The sequence below is a fragment of the Heteronotia binoei genome, chromosome 9, assembly GCF_032191835.1.
Source record: "Heteronotia binoei isolate CCM8104 ecotype False Entrance Well chromosome 9, APGP_CSIRO_Hbin_v1, whole genome shotgun sequence".
Classification (NCBI taxonomy): Eukaryota; Metazoa; Chordata; class Lepidosauria; order Squamata; family Gekkonidae; genus Heteronotia; species Heteronotia binoei.
The window spans coordinates 9206472-9230501 of NC_083231.1; the positions used below are offsets into that span (position 1 = coordinate 9206472).

Below are 24030 nucleotides of genomic sequence, written 5' to 3' on the forward strand. Positions count from 1 at the left end.
CAGCCAGCCAGCCACCAGGGGCTTTGCCACGCCCCCAGCAGCCCTCACTAACCCCTGGAGAAGCCCACACCACCCTTTCTCCACTTGGTATGTGATTTTGGGCAACGGGTGGCTTGCTGCCCTTTTGACTGAGGGGCCGCGACCCAGGAGAACTCCAGGAGAGCAAGGCGTGCTTGGCCCGGCTGGATCTCTAGCCAGCCCAAGCAGGCCTCACTTGCCCGGGGCTCTCCTTTCTTGTGTCAAGTTGCTTTTGACTGTGGGGGGCATATGCTAATGAATTATGCTAATGAGCTCCACCACCTATTTTTCGACCAAATGACCCCTGGTTAGGACCAACCCAGTGACATGCAGCAATGCGCAAGCTTTAGCGTTCTCTCAGGCGCTTCTTCAGGCCGGATGTTATGAAATACAAAGCGAGGGGGGGGGAGGAGAGTAGATTTTTCCGTGCGCGATTCCTGCCAGGAGGTGACGGATCTTCCCAGAAGCAGAGGAGAGTCAGGTTTCCAAGCGCTGTAGGCAGGCTGCGGCCGTAAAAAGAAGGTAATAATTAAACTCCACGGCAGCAGGTTCCCTCACCGTCTCCTGTTTTTTTCTTCACCAGTGGAAGTCAAAGTCCCTTTTCAGAAGAAAAGCTACGGGGAAAGGTTATTCCACAGTGGCACGCCTGTACGACTGAACGAAGCAGGAGTCAAGTGGCACCTTTAAGACCCACCAAGTTTTATTCAGAACGCCAGCTTTTGTGCGCTCTCTAGGTTGCTGGGCAAGCATGCCGTTGGTTCATTCAAACAAGCAGGGGGGCTGGGATTGGTAGTAGCTCTCCAGATGTGTTTTGCCTACAACTCCCATCAGCCCCAGCCAGCATGGCCAATGGCTGGGGCTGATGGGAGTCGTAGTCCAAAGAACATCTGGAGAGCTACCGTTGGCCACCCCTGGTGTAGGGCAGCAGGTATTAGGATTCTACTGCCCACTGTCCCCAACTTCCCAAGTCCCCAAGCTCTGCTCTCCTGGTTCCAATGAGCCCAGCAGTCATCGTATATTATAAACCATATACATAACAGGCTTTTGTTGTTGTTGTTCAGTCGCAGAGTCGAGTCTGACTCTTTGCGGCCCCCTGGACAAAGTCACGCCAGGCCCTCCTGTCTTCCACCCTCCTCCGAAGTCTGCTCAAATTCGTGTTTGTTACATCAGTAACACTGTCCAGCCATCTCATCTTTTGCCGACCCCTTCTTCTTTTGCCTTCTGTCTTTCCCAGCATCAGGGTCTTCTCCAGTGAGTGCTCCCTTCTCATTGGGTGGCCAAAGTCTTTGAGCTTCAGCTTCAGCATCTGACCTTCCAAGGAACAGTCTGGGTTGATTTCCCTTAGGACTGACTGATTGGATCTTCTTGCAGTCCAAGGGACTCTCGAGATTCTTCTCCAGCACCACAGCTCAAAAGCATCTGTACTTCTGCACTCGGCCTTCCTTATGATCCAGCTCTCACAGCCATACATTAGAACTGGGAATACCATCGCTTTGACTATATGGACTTTTGTTGGCAGGGTGATGTGTCTACTTTTTCTTATACTGCCCAGGTTCGCCATAGCTGTCCTCCCAAGGAGCAAACGTCTTTTAATTTCATGGCTATAGTCACCATCTGCAGTGATCTTGGATCCCAGAAATGTGAAGTCTGTCACTACTTCCACGTCTTCCCCTTCTATTTGCCAAGGTGTGATGGGGCCAGAAGCTGTGATCTTAGTTTTTTTGATGTTGAGTTTCAAGCCTACTTTTGTGCTCTCCTCTTTCACCCTCATCAAGAGGTTCTTTAGGTCCTCCTCACTTTCTGCCATTAAGGTGGTGTCATCTGCATATCTGAGATTGTTGATGTTTTTCCCGGCAATCTTAATTCCTGTTTCTGAATAGGAGCGTGTGGTAGATGGTCCAGGTTGCGCACAATTCTGCCAGCAGCCGATATGTGTTTTGAGTTGTACTCTGGCGCCCTCTTGTGACATTTTAAGCGTAGAATATGTTATTTTCCCCCCAGGTCGTTTATCATACCAGTTTGATGAAACGAAGCGTAGTTAATTTTCATGGAGAAATCGGGTTTCAACTTTGGGCCCCTTCAAGTATAGCCGAAAGGTGGGGGAGGGGGTTGCTGGAATAGACTCGAAATAAAAGAACAGAAAGCCCCACAGAGAGTGCAGGGATACGTTTTTTAATGTTTCCATCCAGCCAATAAATCCCTGGAACAACTGCACACTACATTATCGAAGTAACTTTGTGAATCATTTAGTAGAGTGCAACTCTATTGCATGCACAGAAAAGCCCCTTTAAGGGGTGGCCAAACTGCGGCTCAGAAGTCACCTGTGGCTCTTTCACACATATTGCGTGGCTCTTGAAGGCCCCAACCCTGTCAGCTGCCTAGGAGAAGGCCTTTCTCTCTTGAAATTAGTTCTCCAAGGCAAGCCAGCGGCTTGAAGGATGCATGAAAGGTTGAAGTTGCTTTCTTTCCACCTCTCCCTCTCTCCTCCCTCCCCCATCTATTTCCTTCCTTCCTTCCTTCCTTCCTTCCTTCCTTCCTTCCTTCCTTCCTTCCTTCCTTCCATCTCTCAAACATCTGACGTTCGTGTCTTGTGGCTCTTGAACATCTGGCATTTATTCTATGTGGCGCTTGTGTTAAGCAAGGTCTAGGATGGAAAACCACCGCCTTCCCAAGATTGCCCTGTATGGCGAACTCTCCACCGGCCATCGAAATAGAGGGGCACCAAAGAAGAGGTACAAGGACTCCTTGAAGAAATCCCTTGGCACCTGTCGCATCAACCATCACCAGTGGTCTGACCTAGCCTCAGATCGCAAAGCATGGAGGCACACCATCCACCAGGCTGTCTCTTCCTTTGAGAACGCACGCATAGCTGGTCTTGAGGACAAAAGGAGATTGAGGAAGAATCGCACTGCTACAGCACCAACCCCAAATCAGACTTTTCCCTGCAGCCACTGTGGCCGGACCTGCCTGTCCCGCATTGGTCTTGTCAGCCACCAGCGAGCCTGCAGCAGACGTGGACTATTGCACCCTTCTTAAATCTTCGTTCGCGAAGCCAAGCCGAGAGAGAGAGAGAGTTAAGCAAGGTTGGCCACCCCTGCAATATAACATACCCTACAGATGTCATATAATGTGCCAATATTCCCCAAAAGGTATACAAGCTTATGATGTGTGAAAAAAAACTAGCATTTATGCATCTCGGGGTTCTTAAGGCTTTCCTTCTGTAATAAAGCCCACGATCCAAGAATCCCAGCGCACCCCCTGGGGCGACAGCAGCCTTTCCTTCCTCCTTCTTCTCCTCTCCCCTAGAGGGCGCTGTTTGCCCGTTTCCCCCGCCTCTCTGGGCCACCGTCGTCCCTTGCCGGGTCAGGGGGCGTGGCTCGTGCGGGCGTCTCGAGTGCGCAGGCGCGTCCCGGAGCGGCCGTTGCCCGGGAGGTCTCTCACTCCGTCTCCGCCGCCATGAACGCGGAGAACTTGGAGGCCAGCGAGAGGCTGGTGAACGCCGCCTACGTCCGGCAGGGAGCGCAAGGCCGCCGCGCCCACGAGCTCCGCCTAAGGACGCTGCTGGAGCAGGTAGCGCCGCCGCGGGGCGCCTCTGACAGGCGCGGGAGGGGCCGTGGGCGTGGCTTGCGAGGCCCCGCCCATGGGAGTGGGTCAGGCCACGCCCCCAAGCTCAGGGCTCTCTCCATGTGGTGCTCAAAGCAACCCTGAGAAATGTGCCAGTGCTTTTAAAATTTAAATTATTTTTCAGGTTTTTCTCAAATAATATGTCCATTATATCTAATAATAATAATTGAGGATAGTCCGGCTTGAAGCAGCAACATAACTGATGCTTAGGGTTGCCAAGAAATATCTGGGGACTTTGGGGGGGTGGAGTCAGGAGCAAGGTTGTGGCAAGCTTCACTGAACTCCAAAGGGAGTTCTGAGCATCACATTTCAAGGGACCGTGCTCTTTTTAAATGCCTTCCCTCCTTTGGAAATAATGAAGGGTAGGGGGCGCCTTTGCGGGGGGGCGGGGAGTCTTTTGAGGATTTGGGACCTCTGCCTCAAAAGACAGAGCCCCAGATAACAGTGGATCAATTCTCAGTTCCCTATGGGAATCGGTCTCCATAGGGAATGATGGAGTGCCCAGCAGACATTTCCCTCCCCCGCTTTCTGATGTCCCTGGGGGAGGGCCTCCAAGCCGGGGGATCCTCTGCTCCCCCCCCCCCATCTGGGGATTGGAACCCTAGTTATGTTGTTATACAGATTAAGAATCCACACTAAGAAAATCACGTTCTTATAAATTCAGTTTCAAAAACGCAGTATGGATTTTTCTAGCGATAACCTCTTTTTCTGGTGCCTGGGCACGTCGGAAAGGGCCGTGAGAACGAAGCACTGATGCAGCCCTTCCTGCCTATGATTTGCCTAAGTTCACAGGATCAGCATTGCTGCCAGATGGCCGTCTAGCCTCTGTTTGAAAACCTCCAAGGAAGGAGAGCCCACCACCTCCCGAGGAAGCCTGTTCCACTGAGGAACCACTCTAAACTCACAAACCTCTCCCCCTAAATTCACAGCATCCTCATCGCTGTCAGAGGGCCATCTAGCCTCTGTTGAAAAGCCTCCAAGGAAGGAGAGCCCACCACCTCCCGAGGAAGCCTGTTCCACTGAGGAACCGCTCTAAACAAACAAACACCTCCCCCTAAATTCACAGGATCTTCATTGCTGTCAGATGGCCGTCTAGCCTCTGTTTGAAAACCTCCAAGGAAGGAGAGCCCACACCACCTCCCAAGGAAGCCTGTTCCACTCAGGAACCGCTCTAACGGTCAGGAAGTTCTTCCTAATGTTGAGCCGGAAACTCTCATGATTTAATTTCAACCCACAGGTCCAGCCTTCTGTTACGTGTTATTCTATTACTTTTCCAGGCTGTAGGTGGGGAACTCTGTTGGTCTGAAGGAGCAGAACAAAATTTCAGTCCGGAGGCACCTTGAAGGCCGAGTTGTATTCTTACAAGCTTTTGTGTATATGCACACTTCTGGTATCTGAAGATGTGTGCATGCGTACAAAAGCTGAAACCCAGAATTGAACTTGGCTGGGTTTAAAGGCGCCACTGGACTCAAACTTTTTCCAGGCTTTTGTTTCTAAACACTTGCAGAGCTACACTAAAGGCAATGGCTTACAAAATCACGGTGAGTCATGGTTTCCAGTTCTGGTTTGGGGCGGTTTCAAAAACCTCTAACTCAGATTGTTCCCAATACAGACGTAATGTTAATCATAGGGTGGAATTCAGATATAAGAGGGAGAGCGCGTGAGCAAGCTGTGTGTTGGTGATATCCAGACTGCAATGAGTCCGTGGCTGCTGTAAAGGTAGTCCCCTGTGCAAGCACCAGTCACTTCCGACTCTGGGGTGACGTCGCATACCACGTTTTCACGGCAGACTTTATAATGGGGTGGTTTGCCATTGCCTTCCCCAGTCATCTACACTTTCCCCCCAGCAAGCTGGGGACTCATTTTAACGACCTTGAAAGGATGGAAGGCTGAGTCAACCTTGAGCCGGCTACCTGAACCCAGCTTCCTCCGGGATCGAACTCAGGTCATGAAGAGAGTTTGGACTGCAGTACTGCAGCTTTAGCACTCTGCACCATGGGGCTGCCTGTAGAGGAAGGAAAACACTGTGGGTGTGAACACCTAGTGATACAGCAACCCTTTTGTTATTAAAAGGCAGATTATATGGTTGGCCCTGTAGCGCAGAGTGTTAAAGCTGCAGTACTGCAGTCCAAGCTCTGATCACAACCTGAGTTTGATCCCCGGCGGAAGCTGGGTTTTCAGGTAGCTGGCTCAAGGTTGACTCAGCCTTCCATCCTTCCGAGGTCAGTAAAAGGAGTCCCCAGCTTGCTGGGGGGAAAGCGTAGATGACTGGGGAAGGCAATGGCAAACCACCCCGTAAAAAGTCTGCAGTGAAAACGTTGTGAAAGCAACGTCACCTCAGAGTCGGAAACGTCTGGTGCTTGTACAGGGGACCTTTCCTTTCCTTATATGGTTGGGGAGTGAGTGGAGGGAGAGATGTAAAGATACAGGTAATAGAGTTTGTGTAGCATAATCTTCCCTGGATTGCATCCACACTTCATTTGAAGATCTGCGTCCTTATCCAGGGAAAATAAAAATGGGCATGTGTACTACAGAGGTGAAGTTCTCCAGTGACATTTTCACTTTACTGGACTCTGTTTTTTCTAAATGAGATGACTTTACATTGTTTCTTCCTTCCCAGAGTGCAATAATGCAATAAAGTCACAAGCCTGTCAGCCTCTAACTCCAGATGAGAGCCAGTTTGGGTGTGGTGGTTAAGTGTGCGACTCTTATCTGGGAGAACCGGGTTTGATTCCCCACTCCTTCACTTGCACCTGCTGGAATGGCCTCGGGTCAGCCATAGGTCTTGCACAGTTGTCCTTGAAAGGGCAGCTGCTGTAAGAGCTCTCTCAGCCCCACCCACCTCACAAGGTGTCTGTTGTGGGGGAAGGAGATAAAGGAGATTGTAAGCCACTCTGAGACTCTGATTCAGAGAGAAGGGCGGGGTATACATCTATGGCGATGCTCCCTCTAAGCTGTGGAGTCTTGTGAGCAAAAAAATCTGCCTTGTGAGCTACTGGCATTAAAATTGTGAGTGAGTGATTTGGCAGCTGCATAAATTAGTTTGCTCTGGGGTTATGCTTCCTGAGCCAAGACAAAAATGTGCGAGCCCGGCGCTAAAAAACTGTGAGCTAGCTCACACTAACTCAGCTTAGAGGGAACACTGATCTGTGGTCTTCTTCAAATGCTGAACCAGGCCTCAAAATCTTGTCCTGAGAAATCTTGCTTTTCCTCCTCCTCCTCTTCTTCTTCTTCATATTGCAACATCTTACCTGATGAAGAGTTCTGTTGAGTTCAAAAGCTGGCAAGTTTATCGTTTGCTTGCTTCAGTATTAGGCGTGTTTGAAATTTTGCTTGTGGGTTGCTTGTGCTGTCTTCAGTGCTGCATCCACACGCCTGAAGATGGTGTCATTACAGCTAGCTCACATGGTGTCAGTGGGCTGCTGGAAGCAAAGATGGAGAACTAGGGAGGCCGGCCTCCGAGTGGGGCCTGGGAATCTTCTGGAGTTCCAGGTCATCTCCAGATGACAGAGATCAGTTCCTGTGGATGCTTTGGAGGGCGGGCTCTTTGGCATTATAGCCCACTGAAGTCCCTGTCCTCCCCAGGCTCCACCCCTAAATCTCTCAGAATTCCTCTCCCCTCAGTTGCCAAGGGAGACCTAGCAACCCTAACAGAAGCTGGACTTGGTTCCGCTGCCGATTGCAGTTCGGATGGGTGGAGGAGAGTTTCCAGCTTAACATTCCTTTCAGAAATCTCATGGTCGGTGCTTTGAGCCTGAGACCCAGAGGAAAACATGAAATGGCTGGGCATTGCGAGCTTTGGGACATAACTTGCTTCGTGGGCTGGTCCGCCAATGGAGCAAATAGAGGCTTTGCTCTGTAGCTCCTGCGCGACTGAGCAAGCCTAGCAAAGCAAAGGAAGTAAGGGAGAGAGAAGGAAGCAGATGACAGTGAGATGCTCATGGGCCTGATAGGAGCGCTCCTGGGGCCAGATTTGGCCCTTGGACCTCACTTTTGACATCCCTGGTCTAAAGGTTATTTTTCATTTCATTTTGTTTGTACCCCATTTTTCTCCCCAGTGGGACCCCAAAATGGTTTACATAACAGAGGTGTCAAACATGTGGCCTGGGGGCCAAATCAGGCCCTCGGAGGGCTCCTATCAGGCCCGTGAGCAACTCACTGTTGTCTGCTTCCTTCTCCCTCTCTTTGCTTCCTTCTGCATCACAACTTGCTTTGCCAGGCTTGCTCAATCGCACAGGAGCTACAGAGCAAAGCTCCTCCCTTGGGAAGGAAGTAGGGGAAGGAGAGCTAGATTTTCCTGGCTCTCTCAATTGCACAGCAGAGCTACTGAGCCAAGCCTCTCTTCCTTCTGTTGGCTGAGGCTCAGCAAATCAGTGAAGTGGATTAGGCTGAGTGCGTGTCTGTGTCCTTTATAAAGTTTATATCTCCCTGACCTGGCATTACATTTTATGACACACACGACCCGGCCCGACAAGGTCACGATCTGGCCCTGAGAGCAAATGAGTTCGACACCCCTGTTTTACAACATTCTCCCCCTTCTCAGTTTCAAACTGCATCTCTCTAGCTTTACAGGCACCAAGACTGGTCAACTTTACTTTCATTGGAGTGGCAGTATTGGTGAAGCTCTCTCCCCCCACCCCCCTGCGACTGCAATACAGAAAATGTTTTATTGGAGGTTTGCGGAAGTAAAAAGAATTACCATATAGATTGCTTTGGAATTTGAGATTCACCATACAGTTTTTCAACACCCTTCATTGGTGTTTTGGGATGACCTGCTGTTTCCCTCATCCTAGCCTCATCTTATCTTAACAAAGAAACACAAATAGAATTTGCAGTAACGGTGCTGCTTTTAATTCTGCTGTTTTCCTGAAGGGCAAATGTCCTGAAGATGGGTGGGATGAAAGCACCATCGAGCTCTTCCTTCATGAACTCGCCGTCATGGACAGCAACAACTTTCTAGGCAACTGTGGTGTGGGCGAGAGGGAAGGAAGAGTGGCGTCGGGGCTGGTGGCCCGCCGGCATTTCAGGTAAATGCTGCTTTTACTGACGGTGTAGCTTCTTCTTCTCCTCCTTCTCCTCCTCCTCAGATGTTGTGGCCCTCACATGAATAAATGTCTTGTGTGAACAGATCTGTGCACTTAGTGAACCTTGGTGCACAACAGGGGTGGGCAAACTGTGACTTGGGAGCCACATGTGGCTCTTTCGCACACATTGTGTGGCTCTCGAAGTCCCCAGTGCCCTGTTGGTTGACTTGGGAAAGGCATTTCTTGCTTTAAATCATTTCCCAAAGCCAAGCCAGCTGGAGGCTTGGAGAATGCATTTAAAGTTAAAGTTGCTCTCTTTTCTCCTCCCTCTCCCATCTGTTTTCCTTCCTTCCTTCCTTCCTTCCTTCCTTCCTTCCTTCCTTCCTTCCTTCCTTCCTTCCTTCCTTCCTTCCTTCCTTCCTTCCTTCCTTCCTTCCTTCCTTCCTTCCTTCCTTCCTTCCTTCCTTCCTTCCTTCCTTCCTTCCTTCCTTCCTTCCTTCCTTCCTTCTTCCCTTTCCCAGATGGGCTCAGGGTGGATAATAACATTTTAAAACAGCAATTAAAACCAGTAAAAGTAAACAGTATAATTTGGCAGCTTGGTTGGGCACATCATAATATACTGAACATCGGATGGTATAAAATCCTTCCTTCTGTCTTGTGGCTCTCAAACATCTGACATTTATTCTGTGTGGCTCTTAGGTTAAGCAAGTTTGGCCACCCTTGGCGTACAAAAAGGTCACATTACAAGCTTGTAGCTTAGTGCAGTTGAATATTGAGTTGGAGAAATAAGTTATGTTTTTTTCTCTCCATTTCTCAAGTTAATTTTGTAGCAGAACATGTGTCCTTCACTACTAGCACACTAGTCAAAAATTCTCCTCCCATGCATTAAAAACAAAAGCACAGAGAGCATCGGTTATGTCCCGATATAGAGTTATGGCAGTTGCCTTTTTAAATGAGCCTTACGACAGGTTACTTGCCGGCAGCCTGAACAAATCCCTGCTAATATTGATTTTATTCAAATGATGCTGAGCTTACGGGCGAGCCGAGCTGCTAATCGCCCTGAGTCGTGGGTCATCTGACGCTTGACTGGTTATCTGATATTTTAGAGATGACACAGACACTGTGCTTCCAAAGAGATACTCATGTGGCTGTTCCAGAGTGAGCGTACTTGGTGCACTGTCATTCAAGCTTTTATGTCTGCAAAGGCAGTAATGACTGGAGTCCTAGTTCTTGAAACGTTGGCACTGCTGCATGCAACGGATTGGTGTAGCAATTCACAGAGGTTGCCTTTGCTTACCAGCCAGCTGTTATTCGGTGTTGCTCCCAGGGGGCTCTCTCTACCCTTGCAGCAGCTTGGCAGAGGGCCGGCTTAGGGCAAGAGGCTCAGGTGACTTCTGCAGGAAGGCTTGTTCCCTTACGCTCAGGTGAGCTTAACATGAATCTGGTCCAGCTTCGTACGTGGGAGCCCTTGGTGCGGGGAGAGCGTGTGCCTTTTGGAAATTGAACGTGTCTTAGTTTGACGTCATTGCTGGGTGGGTACAGGATGGCTCTTGGATGGAACTCATTTGTGAAACGTGGTATAATAATAATAATAAATTTATTTTTATATCCCGCCCTCCCCTGCCGAAGGCAGGCTCAGGGCGGCTCACAGGACATGGTGTATACCATGAATACAGTAAAATACAATCATTACTATAAAAACAGATTAAAATATAGTTGAATTGCATTTATAAATTAAGTTAAAAGTTAGATAAAAGAGTTAAACCATTGTAAATTATTAATTAAGGTGCTACAATTCAGAATATTTATAGGATGGCTAGATGTCAATTAACCATCTTAAAAGCGAGCTGGAAGAGGGCGGTTTTGCAAGCCCTGCGAAACTGCTTCAGGGCTCGCACCTCCTCTGGTAGTTGATTCCACCATTGGGGAGCCATTGTCGAGAAGGCTCGCTCCCTCGTTGTTTTCAGTCTAGCCTCCCTTGGTCCAGGGATTTTTGAAAGATTTTGGGAACTAGATCTCAGTGCTCTCTGAGGAACATATGGAGAGAGGCGGTCCCTAAGGTAGGCAGGTCCTCGGCCGTATACGAAGTCGACGAACGCGTAAGGGAACACAGTGCCTTTGGAGCCTTTGTTTTGGGAGATTGGACCAACCACAGCTTACGGAACTGACTGCGTTTGAATTTCCAGGGAAGCTTTTTTTTGAATGGGGTCTTTGCATTCTCCTTGGGACCTTCTTGAAATTCATTGTGGAACCCATCCCCTCATAGGAACTTCCTGTATATTTGTGGTATCTTTATAAATAATTTGGACACTGTACTCACCTAGTAATTGCTTATTTATTTCTGTGTGCACAGTAGTTTTGCCTTGGATCAGTTTTACCGTGCGGCCACTTCGTTTTCTTTCCCATTTGGATTTCTGTGTAACCTTGCAGCAGCTTGGCAGAGGGCCAGCTTAGGGCAAGAGACTCATGTGACTTCTGCAGGGAGGCTTGTTCCCTTATGCTCGGGCGAGCTTAGCATGAATCTGGTCCAGATTTGTACGTGGGAGCCCTTGGTGCGGGGAGAGCGTCTCAATCTTAGCATTGGCGAAAGGAGACAGCGAGATCCCTTCGCCACTGTTCTCAGACCCAGGGGTGCAGTCGTCTGTACAGGTGAGCACATGGGGTCGGGTTCAGTCATCTGCAGCTTACGGTCCTCTAGCTGAATGTGACGCACCAGTTATGTATTGTGGCCTTTCTAGACCACTCGCCTTTCCCTTTTATATCTGCAAAGGAAACCGTGGAGTATTGTGTTCAATTTCAGGCACCACATTTTAAGAAGGATGTAGACAAGCTGGAATGGGTCCAGAGGAGGGCGACAAAGATGGTGAGGGGTCTGGAGACCAAGTCCTATGAAGAAAGGTTGAAGGAGCTGGGCATGTTTAGCTGGAGAGGAGGCAGCTGAGAGGTGATAGGATCACCATCTTCAAGTACTTGAAGGGCTGTCATATAGAGAATGGTGCGGAATTGTTTTCTGTGGCCCCGGAAGGTAGGACCAGAACCAATGGGTTGACATTCAATCAAAAGAGTTTCCAGCTTAACATTAGGAAGAACTTCCTGACGATTAGAGCGGTTCCTCAGTGGAACAGGCTTCCTCGAGAGGTGGTGGGCTCTCTTTCCTTGGAGGTTTTTAAACAGAGGCTAGATGGCCATCTGACAGCAATGAAGATCCTGTGAATTTAGGGAGAGGTATTTGTGAATTGCCTGTATTGTGCAGGGGGTTGGACTAGATGACCCTGGAGGTTCCTTCCAAACTCTATGATTTTATGAAATAATCACTGGTTCTTAAAATGGTGGCAGTTTCATGCAGTGGATTGGTATCCACTGTTCACAGATTTTGCCTATTGTTTGTCCCGCACCTGCTGCCCGTCAGCTTCGTTGGAGGCCCTCGAATTGTAGTATTTGGAGGGAAGGTTTACTGTCAACTCTCTCTACCCCATGCATAATTTTTTTAATTAACCTTTATAACGTCCCCCTTTCAGTACTCTCTTTTCTAAACTCCGGCCTTTCTTCATAGGGAAGGTGTCGGCTGCACGTTAGTTAAACGTTAATGTCATTGATGAAGCTGGGTTTCCTTAACCAGGCCGTAGGGCAGAATTCAGGATCTTGCAAAATATTTTTGAAAACTTTATATAGTATTGGATCCCATATTCCCATGTACTTATGTGGAACTTTGTGCTGTGAGCCGCCCTGAGCCACTTGTTGGGAAGGGCGGGATAAAAAATCATAAAATAAATTAATAAAATAAATAAATAAATAAATATCCCATCCTGCTAATCGTGGAGCCTTCTGCTAGTGGAAGAGGCATATTCCACTGGCGGAAGGTCTGTCTTGCTGATGGAACAGATTTTGTCAGCTCCAACCCACCGTTTACTGCAGGGGTGGCCAAACTATGGCTCGGGAGCCACATGTGGCTCTTTCACACATATTGTGTGGCTTTCGAAGCCCCCACCACCCTGTCGGCTGGCTTGGAGAAAGCGTTTCTCTCTTGAAATTAGTTTGCCAAGCCAGCCAGCAGCTCAGAGAATGCATTTGAAGTTAAAGTTGCTTTTTTCCATCTCTCCCTCCCCCTCCCTCCCCCCTCCCTCCCCCCTTCCTTCCTTCCTTCCTTCCTTCCTTCCTTCCTTCCTTCCTTCCTTCCTTCCTTCCTTCCTTCCTTCCTTCCTTCCTTCCTTCCTTCCTTCCTTCCTTCCTTCCTTCCTTCCTTCCTTCCTTCCTCCCTCCCTCCCTCCCTCCCTCCCTCCCTCCCTCCTTCCTTCCTTCCTTCCTTCCTTCCTTCCTTCCTTCCCTCCCTCCCTCCCTCCCTCCCTCCTTGTCTTGTTGCTCTCAAACATCTGACATTTATTCTATGTGGCTCTTATGTTAAGCAAATCTGGCCACCCCTGGTTTAGCATGTGTGTGTATAAAATGCTTTTCTGTTTGATTTTCAGGTTGATCCATGGGATTGGGAGGTCAGGTGATATTTCTGCCGTCCAACCCAAAGCCGCAGGCTCCAGCCTCTTGAACAAGCTGACAAACTCCATCGTCTTGGATATTATAAGACTTGCCGGTAAGCTGGGAACAAAGTGCACGTTCAAGTACGGATGCTTCAGAAGAGCCTGTGTGTCAAGTTCCCAGTTCTCCTTCAATAATTATGACTCTCCATGTGTTTGGATAAGTATTTATTGTAAGGTAGGATGAGCTACATTGATACTGACACCGCGGCCGGTGTCAAAAGTGGCACACAGCAATACAGGTTCAGGTTATACACTCTTGCAGGGGTCGTTAGAAGTGCGCCTGAATTGGAGGGCGCAAGACGGTTTAAACTTTGTGGCTACAAATCATGCACACGCTCACTACCAGGCATTCTACAAAACAACCCGGGAGGGAAGCCGTGACCTTGGAACCAAGTAGGTTCCCAGCTCCTAGGAGGCCAGCACTTAACTTTCGTTTCCTCAGCAGACTGAGCATTCTAACCATGCATTCCTCAAGCTGCGTCAAACAGAAACAGATAATGGCACAAAACTTGACACTGTAACTCCCCCTTCAATTTGCCTTTTCCTTGCAGGAGTCCGGACTGTGAGCAGCTGCTTTGTGGTCCCCATGGCAACGGGCATGAGCCTGACCTTGTGTTTCTTGACCCTCCGGCACAAGAGACCCAAAGCCAAATACATCATCTGGCCGCGCATTGACCAGAAGTCCTGCTTCAAGTCTATGATTACTGCAGGTAAAGACAGTGTCTTCTTTCTTCTGAAACAAAGTGCTTCGTAGTTGAAATGCTGTAAAAGTGGGCAGCAGTTTCTCTGTATGCTCTAAATAGTTAAATTTATTGAAACCTTAGAATCAAACAATCGTAGAGTTGGAAGGGACCTCCAGGGTCATCTAGTCCAGCCCCCTAAATTCACAGGATCTTCATTGCTGTCAGACGGCCATGTAGCCTCTGTTTAAAAACCTCCAAGGAAGGAGAGCCCACCACCTCCCGAGGAAGCCTGTTCCACTGAGGAACCACTCAAACTGTCAGGAAGTTCTTCCTAATGTTGAGTCGGAAACTCTTTTGATTTAATTTCAACCCACTGGTTCTGGTCCTACCTTCTGGGGCCACAGAAGACAATTCCACACCATCCTCTATATGACAGTCCTTCAAGTACTTGAAGATGGTGATCATATCACCTCTCAGCCACCTCCTCTCCAGGCTAAACATCCCCAGCTCCTTCAACCTTTCCTCATAGGACTTGGTCTCCAGACCCCTCACCATCTTTGTCGCCCTCCTCTGGACCCGTTCTAGCTTGTCTATATCCTTCTTAAAAGAAACCTTCTGTTGATGTAGCAGCCTGGGCCCAAACGAACAGAGGGATTCTTTGAGTAGCTGGCACCTCATGAGGCGTGGCTGATGGTGGGTGCTGTTGGCTTGGTAGCTCATCATTTATAATGGGCCTTCAGTGGGGTACGATGCCCTAGAGTCCACTCTCTAAAGCAGGGGTGTCAAACATGCAGTATGGGGGCCGAATCAGGGGCCCCTGAGCAGCTGTCTGTCATCTGCTTCCTTCTCTCTCTCTCTTGCTTCCTTCTGCATAACAGCTTGCCTTGCAAGACTTGCTCAATTGCACAGGAGCTACGGAGCAAAACCTCTGTTTTCTGCATTGGCTCCCCCTTGGGAGAAAGAAGGGGGGGGAGGCAGAGCTTGTTTTTCCAGACTCTCTCAGTCGCACAGCAGAGATACTGAGCGAAGCCTCTCTTCCTTCTATTGGCTGAGGCTTCCCCCCCAGTCCCCTGGGGAAGGAAGGAAAGAGCCAGAGCTTCCTTTGCCCAGTTCCCTGGATCCCGTGGGAGAGATACAAAGAAAGCACCCTTAAGACCGAGTGCTAACATTTTAAGCAGGTTTTAAGTTTTTTAAAAAATGTATATTTAATTGTGTCTGTGTCTTTTATAATTCTGCTACCTAATCTTAAGTAGGTACACATACGGCCTGGCCCAGCCTGACACGGCCTGGCCTAATAAGGTCTCATTTATGTCAGATCTGGCCCTCGTAAAAAAATGAGTTCAACAACACCTCTGCTGTAAAGCATCTGTTTTCCCCAGGGGAGATGAGCAGTAATTCCAGGGGATCCCCAGGTCCCACCTGGTGCCTAGCAGCCCTAGTTCCTAGCTATGCTTTTTTCTTTTTTAATATTCTCTGCTACTTCATCGGTCTCTCATTTCCCCTCCTTTCCATCCTCTGCCTTCTTGATCTATCATTCCTCCAGCAAAACAGCTTCTGCAGGTTTGTCCATTTTCTTCTACCCATCTGTCCCTTTCCATCAGTTCCTTCCATATTTTTGTCACCTCTTTTGTTTTCTTAGCGACAAGTATGCCTTCGTAACTTTTCACCATTTTCTGGCCATCACCCCTTTAGACGTTTCACTTGTCCCTGGAACCGCTCCTTCTCTGTGTATAGCACAGTGCTTTAAAGCAGGGGTGGCCAACGGTAGCTCTCCAGATGTTTTTTGCCTACAACAAGCTGATGGCTGGGGCTGATGGGAGTTGTAGGCAAAAAGCATCTGGAGGGCTACCCTTGTAGCCAGTGTAGCTGCAGTTCCTTGGAAGCGGCACTGCTTTCCAGTGTTCCGTGGTGCTGTCTTTGCTTCTCATGAGTTAGAATGTTCGTGAACAGTCCGTAGCACCTTGGGAACTCAGCCAATAGCTGAGTGGCATATAGTTTGTTTGGCTTCATTACAAACATCAGGGCTTTTTTTGTAGTAGGAACTCCTTTGCATATTTGACCACACACCCCTGATGTAGCCTGTGGCGGAACCGGCCCGATTCTGCCTTCAGACCCGGTCCCGTCAGCTCCCTATGGAGTCGCCAACTCCTGGAGGGAGCTATGTCTCCTCCTGCCCCTTGGGCGCGCTGCCACCACCTGCTCAGTCCCGGGGTTCAGATTGAGAGGAACAGGACTCCCAATCCCCCTCTCCAGCTGTGAGGCTAGGCCTCCAGGTCCTCTGCCACCCTGCACTTGGGTTTCACAGAGACCTCAGCACTTCTTTGGGGCACCCCTGGAGGATTGGCACCTTATCCAACTGCATGCCTTCCCCCTTCCCCGGGGCCCCCTTCTCAAAAACAGCGTGGTCTAAAGCGGTCTGGGGATCTATGTGGTACAGAGTTTGACTGCCAGCATTTAAACAGTAAAAATATATTTATTTAAAAAGAGAAAGGGATAGGGAAAGAAAAACAAAACAAAAACAGTTGCATCTACAAAATTAGCACAGCACAGCACCGCACAGCAAAGCACAGCAAACAGCATAACAAAATAAAGGTGGTTTTTAAACGCATCGTACTGTCCCTGGTCTATACTTGATCTGCCTAAGAGAATGACTTACTTTGTCTTACTGCCTGGAGCCTCCCAGGCAGGAGCCCACAGGCAAGCAGCCTCCCTTCCCGAGCGCCTGCTGCAAACTGAGAAACTCTTCCTGCCTAGCACATGGCAAGAACAACAGCCCTTCCTGTCTCTCTAGGAGACTTTCCCCCTAGCGTTGTTGGTTTGGCTCTGGAAGGGAGGGGGGGAGTGAGGGGAAGGCTACAAAGCCTGCTGAATGGATTTACTGATCCCTGCCTTTTTGGATGAAGCACCAACACTCTCAGATGGCGTTTCTCCACACTTCCCCCTCCTTAAATTCTGAGCCGGAGGGGTTGCCTCCTACAGAGGTGACCCCGTAGCAGAATCCAAACAAACAAGGAGAAACCCATTAACCAAAATATTACACAAACATTCAGGTATTTCTCCAATAATACACAAAGTCCAGCACCCTAGGTGCCCATGTCCTTTCTGGACAAAACGTTGCATGGCTGCATGCAGCAGGAATGTCCAGTCTTTAAGATGTACTCCTCCATCTCCCAGGACCACCTCTGGAGTTTGGTGCTCTCCCTCCGTTGCTGCTGTTGCTGGGGTGAGTGGCCCATCACAGGAGGAAATTCCTGGCCCCACATATGAGGTTGGAAACTGCCCAGTTCCCACACAGTTGCTTCTTCTTTATCCCTCATTGGTGGAATGTTCCCTCTGTCCACTCTGTCCTCCCAGAAAACTACCTCTGGTGCTGCAAACAATTGCTGTCCCAGCTTCTTTTTGTCTCCTTCCTTCCTACCTATGTGCACCACCATGGACCTCGCAGAGAATGGCTGTGGTATATTCACCTGCACCACTTTAACTGCCTTTCCTGTCTTCTCCATAGCCACCACATAAGTAGCCTCGTCTAGGTCATCCACAATCATATGGGGTCCCTCCCATTCCACTTTCCGTTCACCAGTATGAAGTGGCAGGGAAACCATCACCCTATCCCCTGTCTCAACTTCTGAGAACTCCACTTCCTGGTCCCTTGCCAACTCACACAGTGGTTCCAGCCTCGGGTCACTTTGAACCTCAGACAGGAACATTTCTGGCTCCCCCAGACTTCCTACCATCTGTTCCTTCAAGCCACCCCTAGTCCCACTGTTTCCAGGACACTCAGCCAAAGTTTGATCTGGGTTCTCCGCCCCCTCAGTTGGTTTTTCAGTGTCAGCCAACTGAGCTTCTTCCTGCCTGGAAGGCCCCACAGCATCCTGCTGCCCTTGCGGAAATTGGCACCCCTCTTCCCATTGGGCACACCCTCCTGCAGGGCTTGAGACAGACTGGTCCTCCCCCTCCCTGGTTAGTGGTGAGGTGGCTTCCCTAAAGTTGCCTTCCTCCCCCCACCTTCCCCTGAGGGTTTGGCTTGGGTTCTCAGTCCCCTCGGTTGGTTTTTCAGCACTACCAAACTGACCCCTTTCCTGCCTGGAAGGTCCCACAGCTTCCCAGGATTCCTGTCTGCCCTGCTTCAAGACGACCTGTTTTGAGAGCGTCTCGGACGATCCCACTTCCTGATCCACAGCTACTTGGTGAACCGGTTCCAACCTAAGGCCGCTCCGGACCCCCTTCTGGAACCGCTCCCGTCCCCCCAAGCCTTCAGCTATGTGCTCCTCTGAGCCCACATTAGCCTTGCTGCTCTCAGAACCTCCTGTGAAATCTCCCCTCTCCACCTCGGTCTCTTCAGCTTGCACATCCTTTACGCTAGACAGGTTCCCTTCCTCGCTAGGAACATCCACAGCCTCTTGCTGCACTTGGGGAAAGCTACACCCCTCTTCCCCTTGGGAACACCCTACTCCAGGACTTGAGACAGGCTGGTCCTCCCCCTCCTGGGTGACTGCCCTCTCTTCGTCCTCAGTAACCTGGGCTATTTCCCCCTCCCTGGTTGGTGGTGAGGTGGCTTCCTTAAAGTTGCCTTCCTCCTCCCACTTCTCCCTGGGGGTTTGGCTGCGGGGTACAGCCTCGATAGAGTACTGGCCAACCACCAAATCCCGGCCCAATAACATTGGAACTGTCTGTTCCTTCATTACCCCACATTCAGCATAGGATTTACCTTCTTGTGGAGCCAAACCCCTGAACTGCTTTCGGGAGTGGTCTGGCCCCAGTTTAAACCTTTTAAATACAGTGGCTTTATAGCCTGCAAAAGTTATCCCCCCATCTTCCATAGGCATGTTGTAATAGATGGCTGAAAGTTCTCCAGTCAGGTTGCTACAGAGGTAAGACATATAGTCCTCCTCTGCAATCCCCCACTGTTTGGCTGCCCTCTCAAAGTTGGAGAGGTATATGGAGGGGTCTTCTCCCTCTTGGTACACTGCAAAGTCCTTGGGGGTGACTTGGATCTCTTTGCTTAGTTCAGCTTCCAGACGTAGCACCTCAAGCTCATGGCGACGTTGCTCCTCCTGCTCCCGTCTGCGGATATCAGCTCTCTCTTTTTCCTCCTGTCTGCGGAGCTCTGCTTCTTCCTGTCTGCGGATCGCATCCCTCTCTGCTTGTCTTTCCTCTCTCTCTCGTTCCTCCCGTCTGCGGACTGCATCCCTCTCTGCTTGTCGTTCCTCTCTCTCTCGTTCCGCCTCGATACGCATTCTCTCCAGTTCCATCTGTAGCCGCAAGGTTGCTTCTGACTGGGTGGGGGCCACTTTTGCAGGTGCCCCTGCATGCTCAAGATGCTCCAACAGGAGGACTTGCATATCTACTACAGTCAGGTTGTCACACTCCAGCTCTTGCTTTGCGCACTCTTCCTGGAGCTGTGGCTTTGTCATCTTCAGGATTTCCAGTTTCTTAGCACGCTCCATCCTAACTAGCTAAACTTTCCCTACTCCAGTTGACCCGAAAAGAAAACAAAACCGCTGTTGCTTCCTCTGGGTGCTTGCACGTATCAAAAAGCAAAAATGCCTGGCCATTCAAGTTCTCTGTTTGTTCTCATCCCACCGCTGCCACCAAGTGTGGCGGAACCGGCCCGATTCTGCCTTCAGACCCGGTCCCGTCAGCTCCCTATGGAGTCGCCAACTCCTGGAGGGAGCTATGTCTCCTCCTGCCCCTTGGGCGCGCTGCCACCACCTGCTCAGTCCCGGGGTTCAGATTGAGAGGAACAGGACTCCCAATCCCCCTCTCCAGCTGTGAGGCTAGGCCTCCAGGTCCTCTGCCACCCTGCACTTGGGTTTCACAGAGACCTCAGCACTTCTTTGGGGCACCCCTGGAGGATTGGCACCTTATCCAACTGCATGCCTTCCCCCTTCCCCGGGGCCCCCTTCTCAAAAACAGCGTGGTCTAAAGCGGTCTGGGGATCTATGTGGTACAGAGTTTGACTGCCAGCATTTAAACAGTAAAAATATATTTATTTAAAAAGAGAAAGGGATAGGGAAAGAAAAACAAAACAAAAACAGTTGCATCTACAAAATTAGCACAGCACAGCACCGCACAGCAAACAGCATAACAAAATAAAGGTGGTTTTTAAACGCATCGTACTGTCCCTGGTCTATACTTGATCTGCCTAAGAGAATGACTTACTTTGTCTTACTGCCTGGAGCCTCCCAGGCAGGAGCCCACAGGCAAGCAGCCTCCCTTCCCGAGCGCCTGCTGCAAACTGAGAAACTCTTCCTGCCTAGCACATGGCAAGAACAACAGCCCTTCCTGTCTCTCTAGGAGACTTTCCCCCTAGCGTTGTTGGTTTGGCTCTGGAAGGGAGGGGGGGAGTGAGGGGAAGGCTACAAAGCCTGCTGAATGGATTTACTGATCCCTGCCTTTTTGGATGAAGCACCAACACTCTCAGATGGCGTTTCTCCACATAGCCAATCCTCCTGGAGCTTACAGTAGGCCCCGTACTAAGAGTCCTGCAAGCTCTTGGAGGATTGGCTACATGATGGGGGTGTGGCCTAAAAAGCAAAGGCGTTTCTGGTACAAAAAAAAAGCTCTGACAAACATAATTATGATGGTTTTGAAAATATTAACTTGCTGCGGGTCAGAATATATTCGATTGCAGCATTTTGGGAAAGCAGAATTCTATTCTATAGAGAGCCAGTTTAGTGTAGGGGTTAAGTGTGCGGACTCTTATCTGGGAGAACCGGGTTTGATTCCCCACTCCTCCACTTGCAGCTGCTGGCATGGCCTTGGGTCAGCCAGAGCTCTCTTATCTGGGAGAACCGCGTTTGATTTTCCATTCCTCCACTTGCAGCTGCTGGAATGGCCTTGGGTCAGCCATAGCTCTCTTATCTGGGAGAACCGGGTTTGATTCCCCACTCCTCCACTTGCACCTGCTGGAATGGCTTTGGGTCAGCCACAGCTCTCTTATCTGGGAGAACCGGGTTTGATTCCCCACTCCTCCACTTGCACCTGCTGGAATGGCCTTGGGTCAGCCATAGCTCTGGCAGAGGTTGTCCTTGAAAGGGCAGCTGCTATGAGAGCCCTCTCGGCCCTACCCACCTCAGAGGGTGTCTGTTGTGGGGGGAAAAGATATAGGAGATTGTAAGCCGCTCTGAGTCTCTGATTCAGAGAGAAGGGCGGGGTATAGACCTGCAGTCTTTTTCTTCTATTTCAAACTCTGCGTATTTTGAAAAAAAAAATGGAAATTGAGTCCATTGCTTCAAAGGAATTGGAGTTTTTCATACTGACATACGAAAGCAGTCTTTCCCCTCTGGGCTACCAGTCAAAATCTAGTCCATTTGAATAGGAGCTTAGTTCATGCTTTGCTGGGTAGGCATATCAGTCTAGACTTTAGAGCAGCGGTCCCCAAACTTTTTGGCACCAGGGAGCGATTTTGTGGAAGACAGTTTTTCCACGGACCATTGGGGGTGAGGATGGTTTTGGGATGATACAATTGTGCACTTTATTTTGGTGTGGCGGTTAAGTGTGCGGACTCTTCCCTTGGAGAACCGGGTTTGATTCCCCACTCCTCCCCTTGCATCTGCTGGAATGACCTTGGGTCAGCCATCGCTCTCACGGAGTTGTCCTTGAAAGGGCAGCTTCTGGGAGAGCTCTCTTAGCCCCGCCCACCTCACAGGGTGTGTGTTACGGTGGAGGAAGATAAAGGAGATTGTGAGATTTGGAGTGGAGGGCAGGATATAAATCCAATGTCATCTTCTTCTTATTATTATTACATTGTAATATATAATGAAATAATTATACAACTCATGGCCCGGTTGCTAACAGGCCGCAGACCGGTCCCGGTCCACAGCCCAGGGGTTGGGGACGCCTACTTTAGAGTCTTGAGAGGTTGGGGGAGGAGGGGGAGGGAAGAAGCACAGCGGAGGCTGGTAAACTCAGGGGGATGTGCATATAGCTTATGTGCAATTATGTCTTAGCCAGCATTGCTTTCTATACCAAGTGCAGAAATGGAGATCGATGGACTGTGTTGTGTGTTTCAGAACATAAGGCGTGATTAAGCCGTCTGCATTTCAAATCATAAGGCATGACTAAGCCTTCTGCATTTTAAGTCCAGTGTCATTGGGTTTGAAGTTAATTTAATTTTTTTGGGGGGGGAGGGACGGTGGCTCAGTGGTAGAGCATCTGCTTGGGAAGCAGAAGGTCCCAGGTTCAATCCCTGGCATCTCCAAAAAAGGGTCCAGGCAAACAGGTGTGAAAAACCTCCGCTTGAGACCCTGGAGAGCCGCTGCCAGTCTGAGAAGACAGTACTGACTTTGATGGACCGAGGGTCTGATTCAGTAGAAGGCAGCTTCAGATGTGAGCTACTGCAGAAATTATTGTGCTCTGGGGCCATTTTTCCTGAGCTAAGACAGAAATGTGTGAGCTGGAGGCTAAAAAGCTGTGAGCTAGCTCACGCTAACTCAGCTTAGAGGGAACGCTGGCTGCCAGTGCTCGATTAGGGTTAAATCCTCATTCTAACATCCATGGTGAACCACCCACCCACACACACACCCCTACTTGATTTTTAAAATTTCAAGTTATTGCTGCTTCTCTGGGCTTTGCATTTTGCTTTGGATTATAAGGGCGGAAGAACTTAAGCAAGAGGCAAAGCACAGACATTTAACATTGACTCAGATCTAGCTGCTATGCAGAGGTAAAAATGATCTTTGTTGGGCTCCCCTGTGTAAGAGGAAAGGAAGTGCCTTATACCAAGACTTGATGACGGCCCTCTGCAGACTGAGGAGACATTCCTAGACTCATTACTCTGGAATCATAGAATCCTAGAGTGGGAAGGGGCCTCCAGGGTCATCTAGTCCAACCCGCTGCACAGTGCAGGAAACTCACAAACACCTCCCCCTACATTCACAGTATCCTCATTGCTGTCAGATGGCCATCCAGCGTCTGTTTAAAAACCTCCAAGGAAGGAGAGCCCACCACCACCCGAGAAAGCCTGTTCCACTGAGGATCCACTCTAACAGTCAGGAAGTTCTTCCTAATGTTGAGCCGGAAACTCTTTTGATTTAATCTCAACCCATTGGATCTGGTCCAACCTTCTGGGGCCACAGAAAACATTTCCACACACTCCTCTACATGAGAGCCCTTCAAGTCCTTGAAGATGGTGATCATATCACCTCTCAGCCGCCGCCTCTCCAGGCTATTACTTTCCCATCTCCTTCAACCTTTCCTCATAGGATTTGGTCTCCAGACCCCTCACCATCTTTGTCACCCTCCTCTGGACCCGTTCCAGCTTGTCTATATCCTTCTTGAAATGTGGTGCCCAAAACTGAATACAATATTCCAGGTGAGGTCTTACCAGAGCAGAGTAAAGCGATACCATCACATCACGTGATCTGGACACTATACTTCTGTTGATACAGCCCACAATTGCATTTGCTCTGCCTGTTTTTAAGTCAAGAAGCCAGAGCTGAACAGAACATTTTGTAAGAAAACTGCATGGCTCCAAGTTCTGTGTACCCCCGTACCACCACCATTACATAAATTAATAGGTGCTTACTTAGATGTGTTCCTAGCAAGCGAAATGAGCTGCAGTTCAAAACCAGACATGGACATCAGTCTGCTGAAGGAAAGGAAAGGTCCCCTGTGCAAGCACCAGTCGTTTCCGACTCTGGGGTGATGTTGCTTTCACAACGTTTTCACGGCAGACTTTTTACGGGGTGGTTTGCCATTGCCTTCCCCAGTCATCTACGCTTTCGCCCCAGCAAGCTGGGGACTCCTTTGACCGACCTTGGAAGGATGGAAGGCTGAGTCAACCTCGAGCCGGCTACCTGAAAAACCCAGCTTCTGCCGGGGATCGAACTCAGGTCGTGAGCAGAGCTTAGGACTGCAGGACTGCAGCTTTAACACTCTGCGCCATGGAGCTCTTATTCTGCTGAAGGAGAAATTAGCAAAAATAAGGGAGGGGAAGATTACTATGAGGAAAAAAGAATAAGGATTTCTGTTACAATCCAGCAAGAGATCTCATTTAGAACGCAGAGCTTTGATTGGGTAACCTGGAGGATGCTTAGCGTCGAATCCAAATTGGCGCAGTCTCTTTCATGGCAATTGTCTGCATTCGCCAACCGCATTCCCTACCAGTATCCCCTTTTTTTCTTGCTAAGCCAAAGGACAGCAAGA

At 49.5% G+C, this 24030-nt stretch overlaps 1 protein-coding gene across 1 annotated transcript in view; it reads left to right on the forward strand.

The window, feature by feature from the left end:
- Window positions 1-3374: 3374 nt before the first annotated feature.
- Window positions 3375-24030, forward strand: part of SEPSECS (Sep (O-phosphoserine) tRNA:Sec (selenocysteine) tRNA synthase) — a 57759-nt gene continuing 37103 nt past the window's right edge. Inside the window, exons 1-4 of the mRNA XM_060246217.1 lie at window positions 3375-3588; window positions 8515-8669; window positions 13133-13251; window positions 13750-13908. Of these exons, the coding sequence (XP_060102200.1) occupies window positions 3475-3588; window positions 8515-8669; window positions 13133-13251; window positions 13750-13908 (547 nt within the window). The 5' untranslated portion in view covers window positions 3375-3474. The remainder of the gene's footprint in view (window positions 3589-8514; window positions 8670-13132; window positions 13252-13749; window positions 13909-24030) is intronic.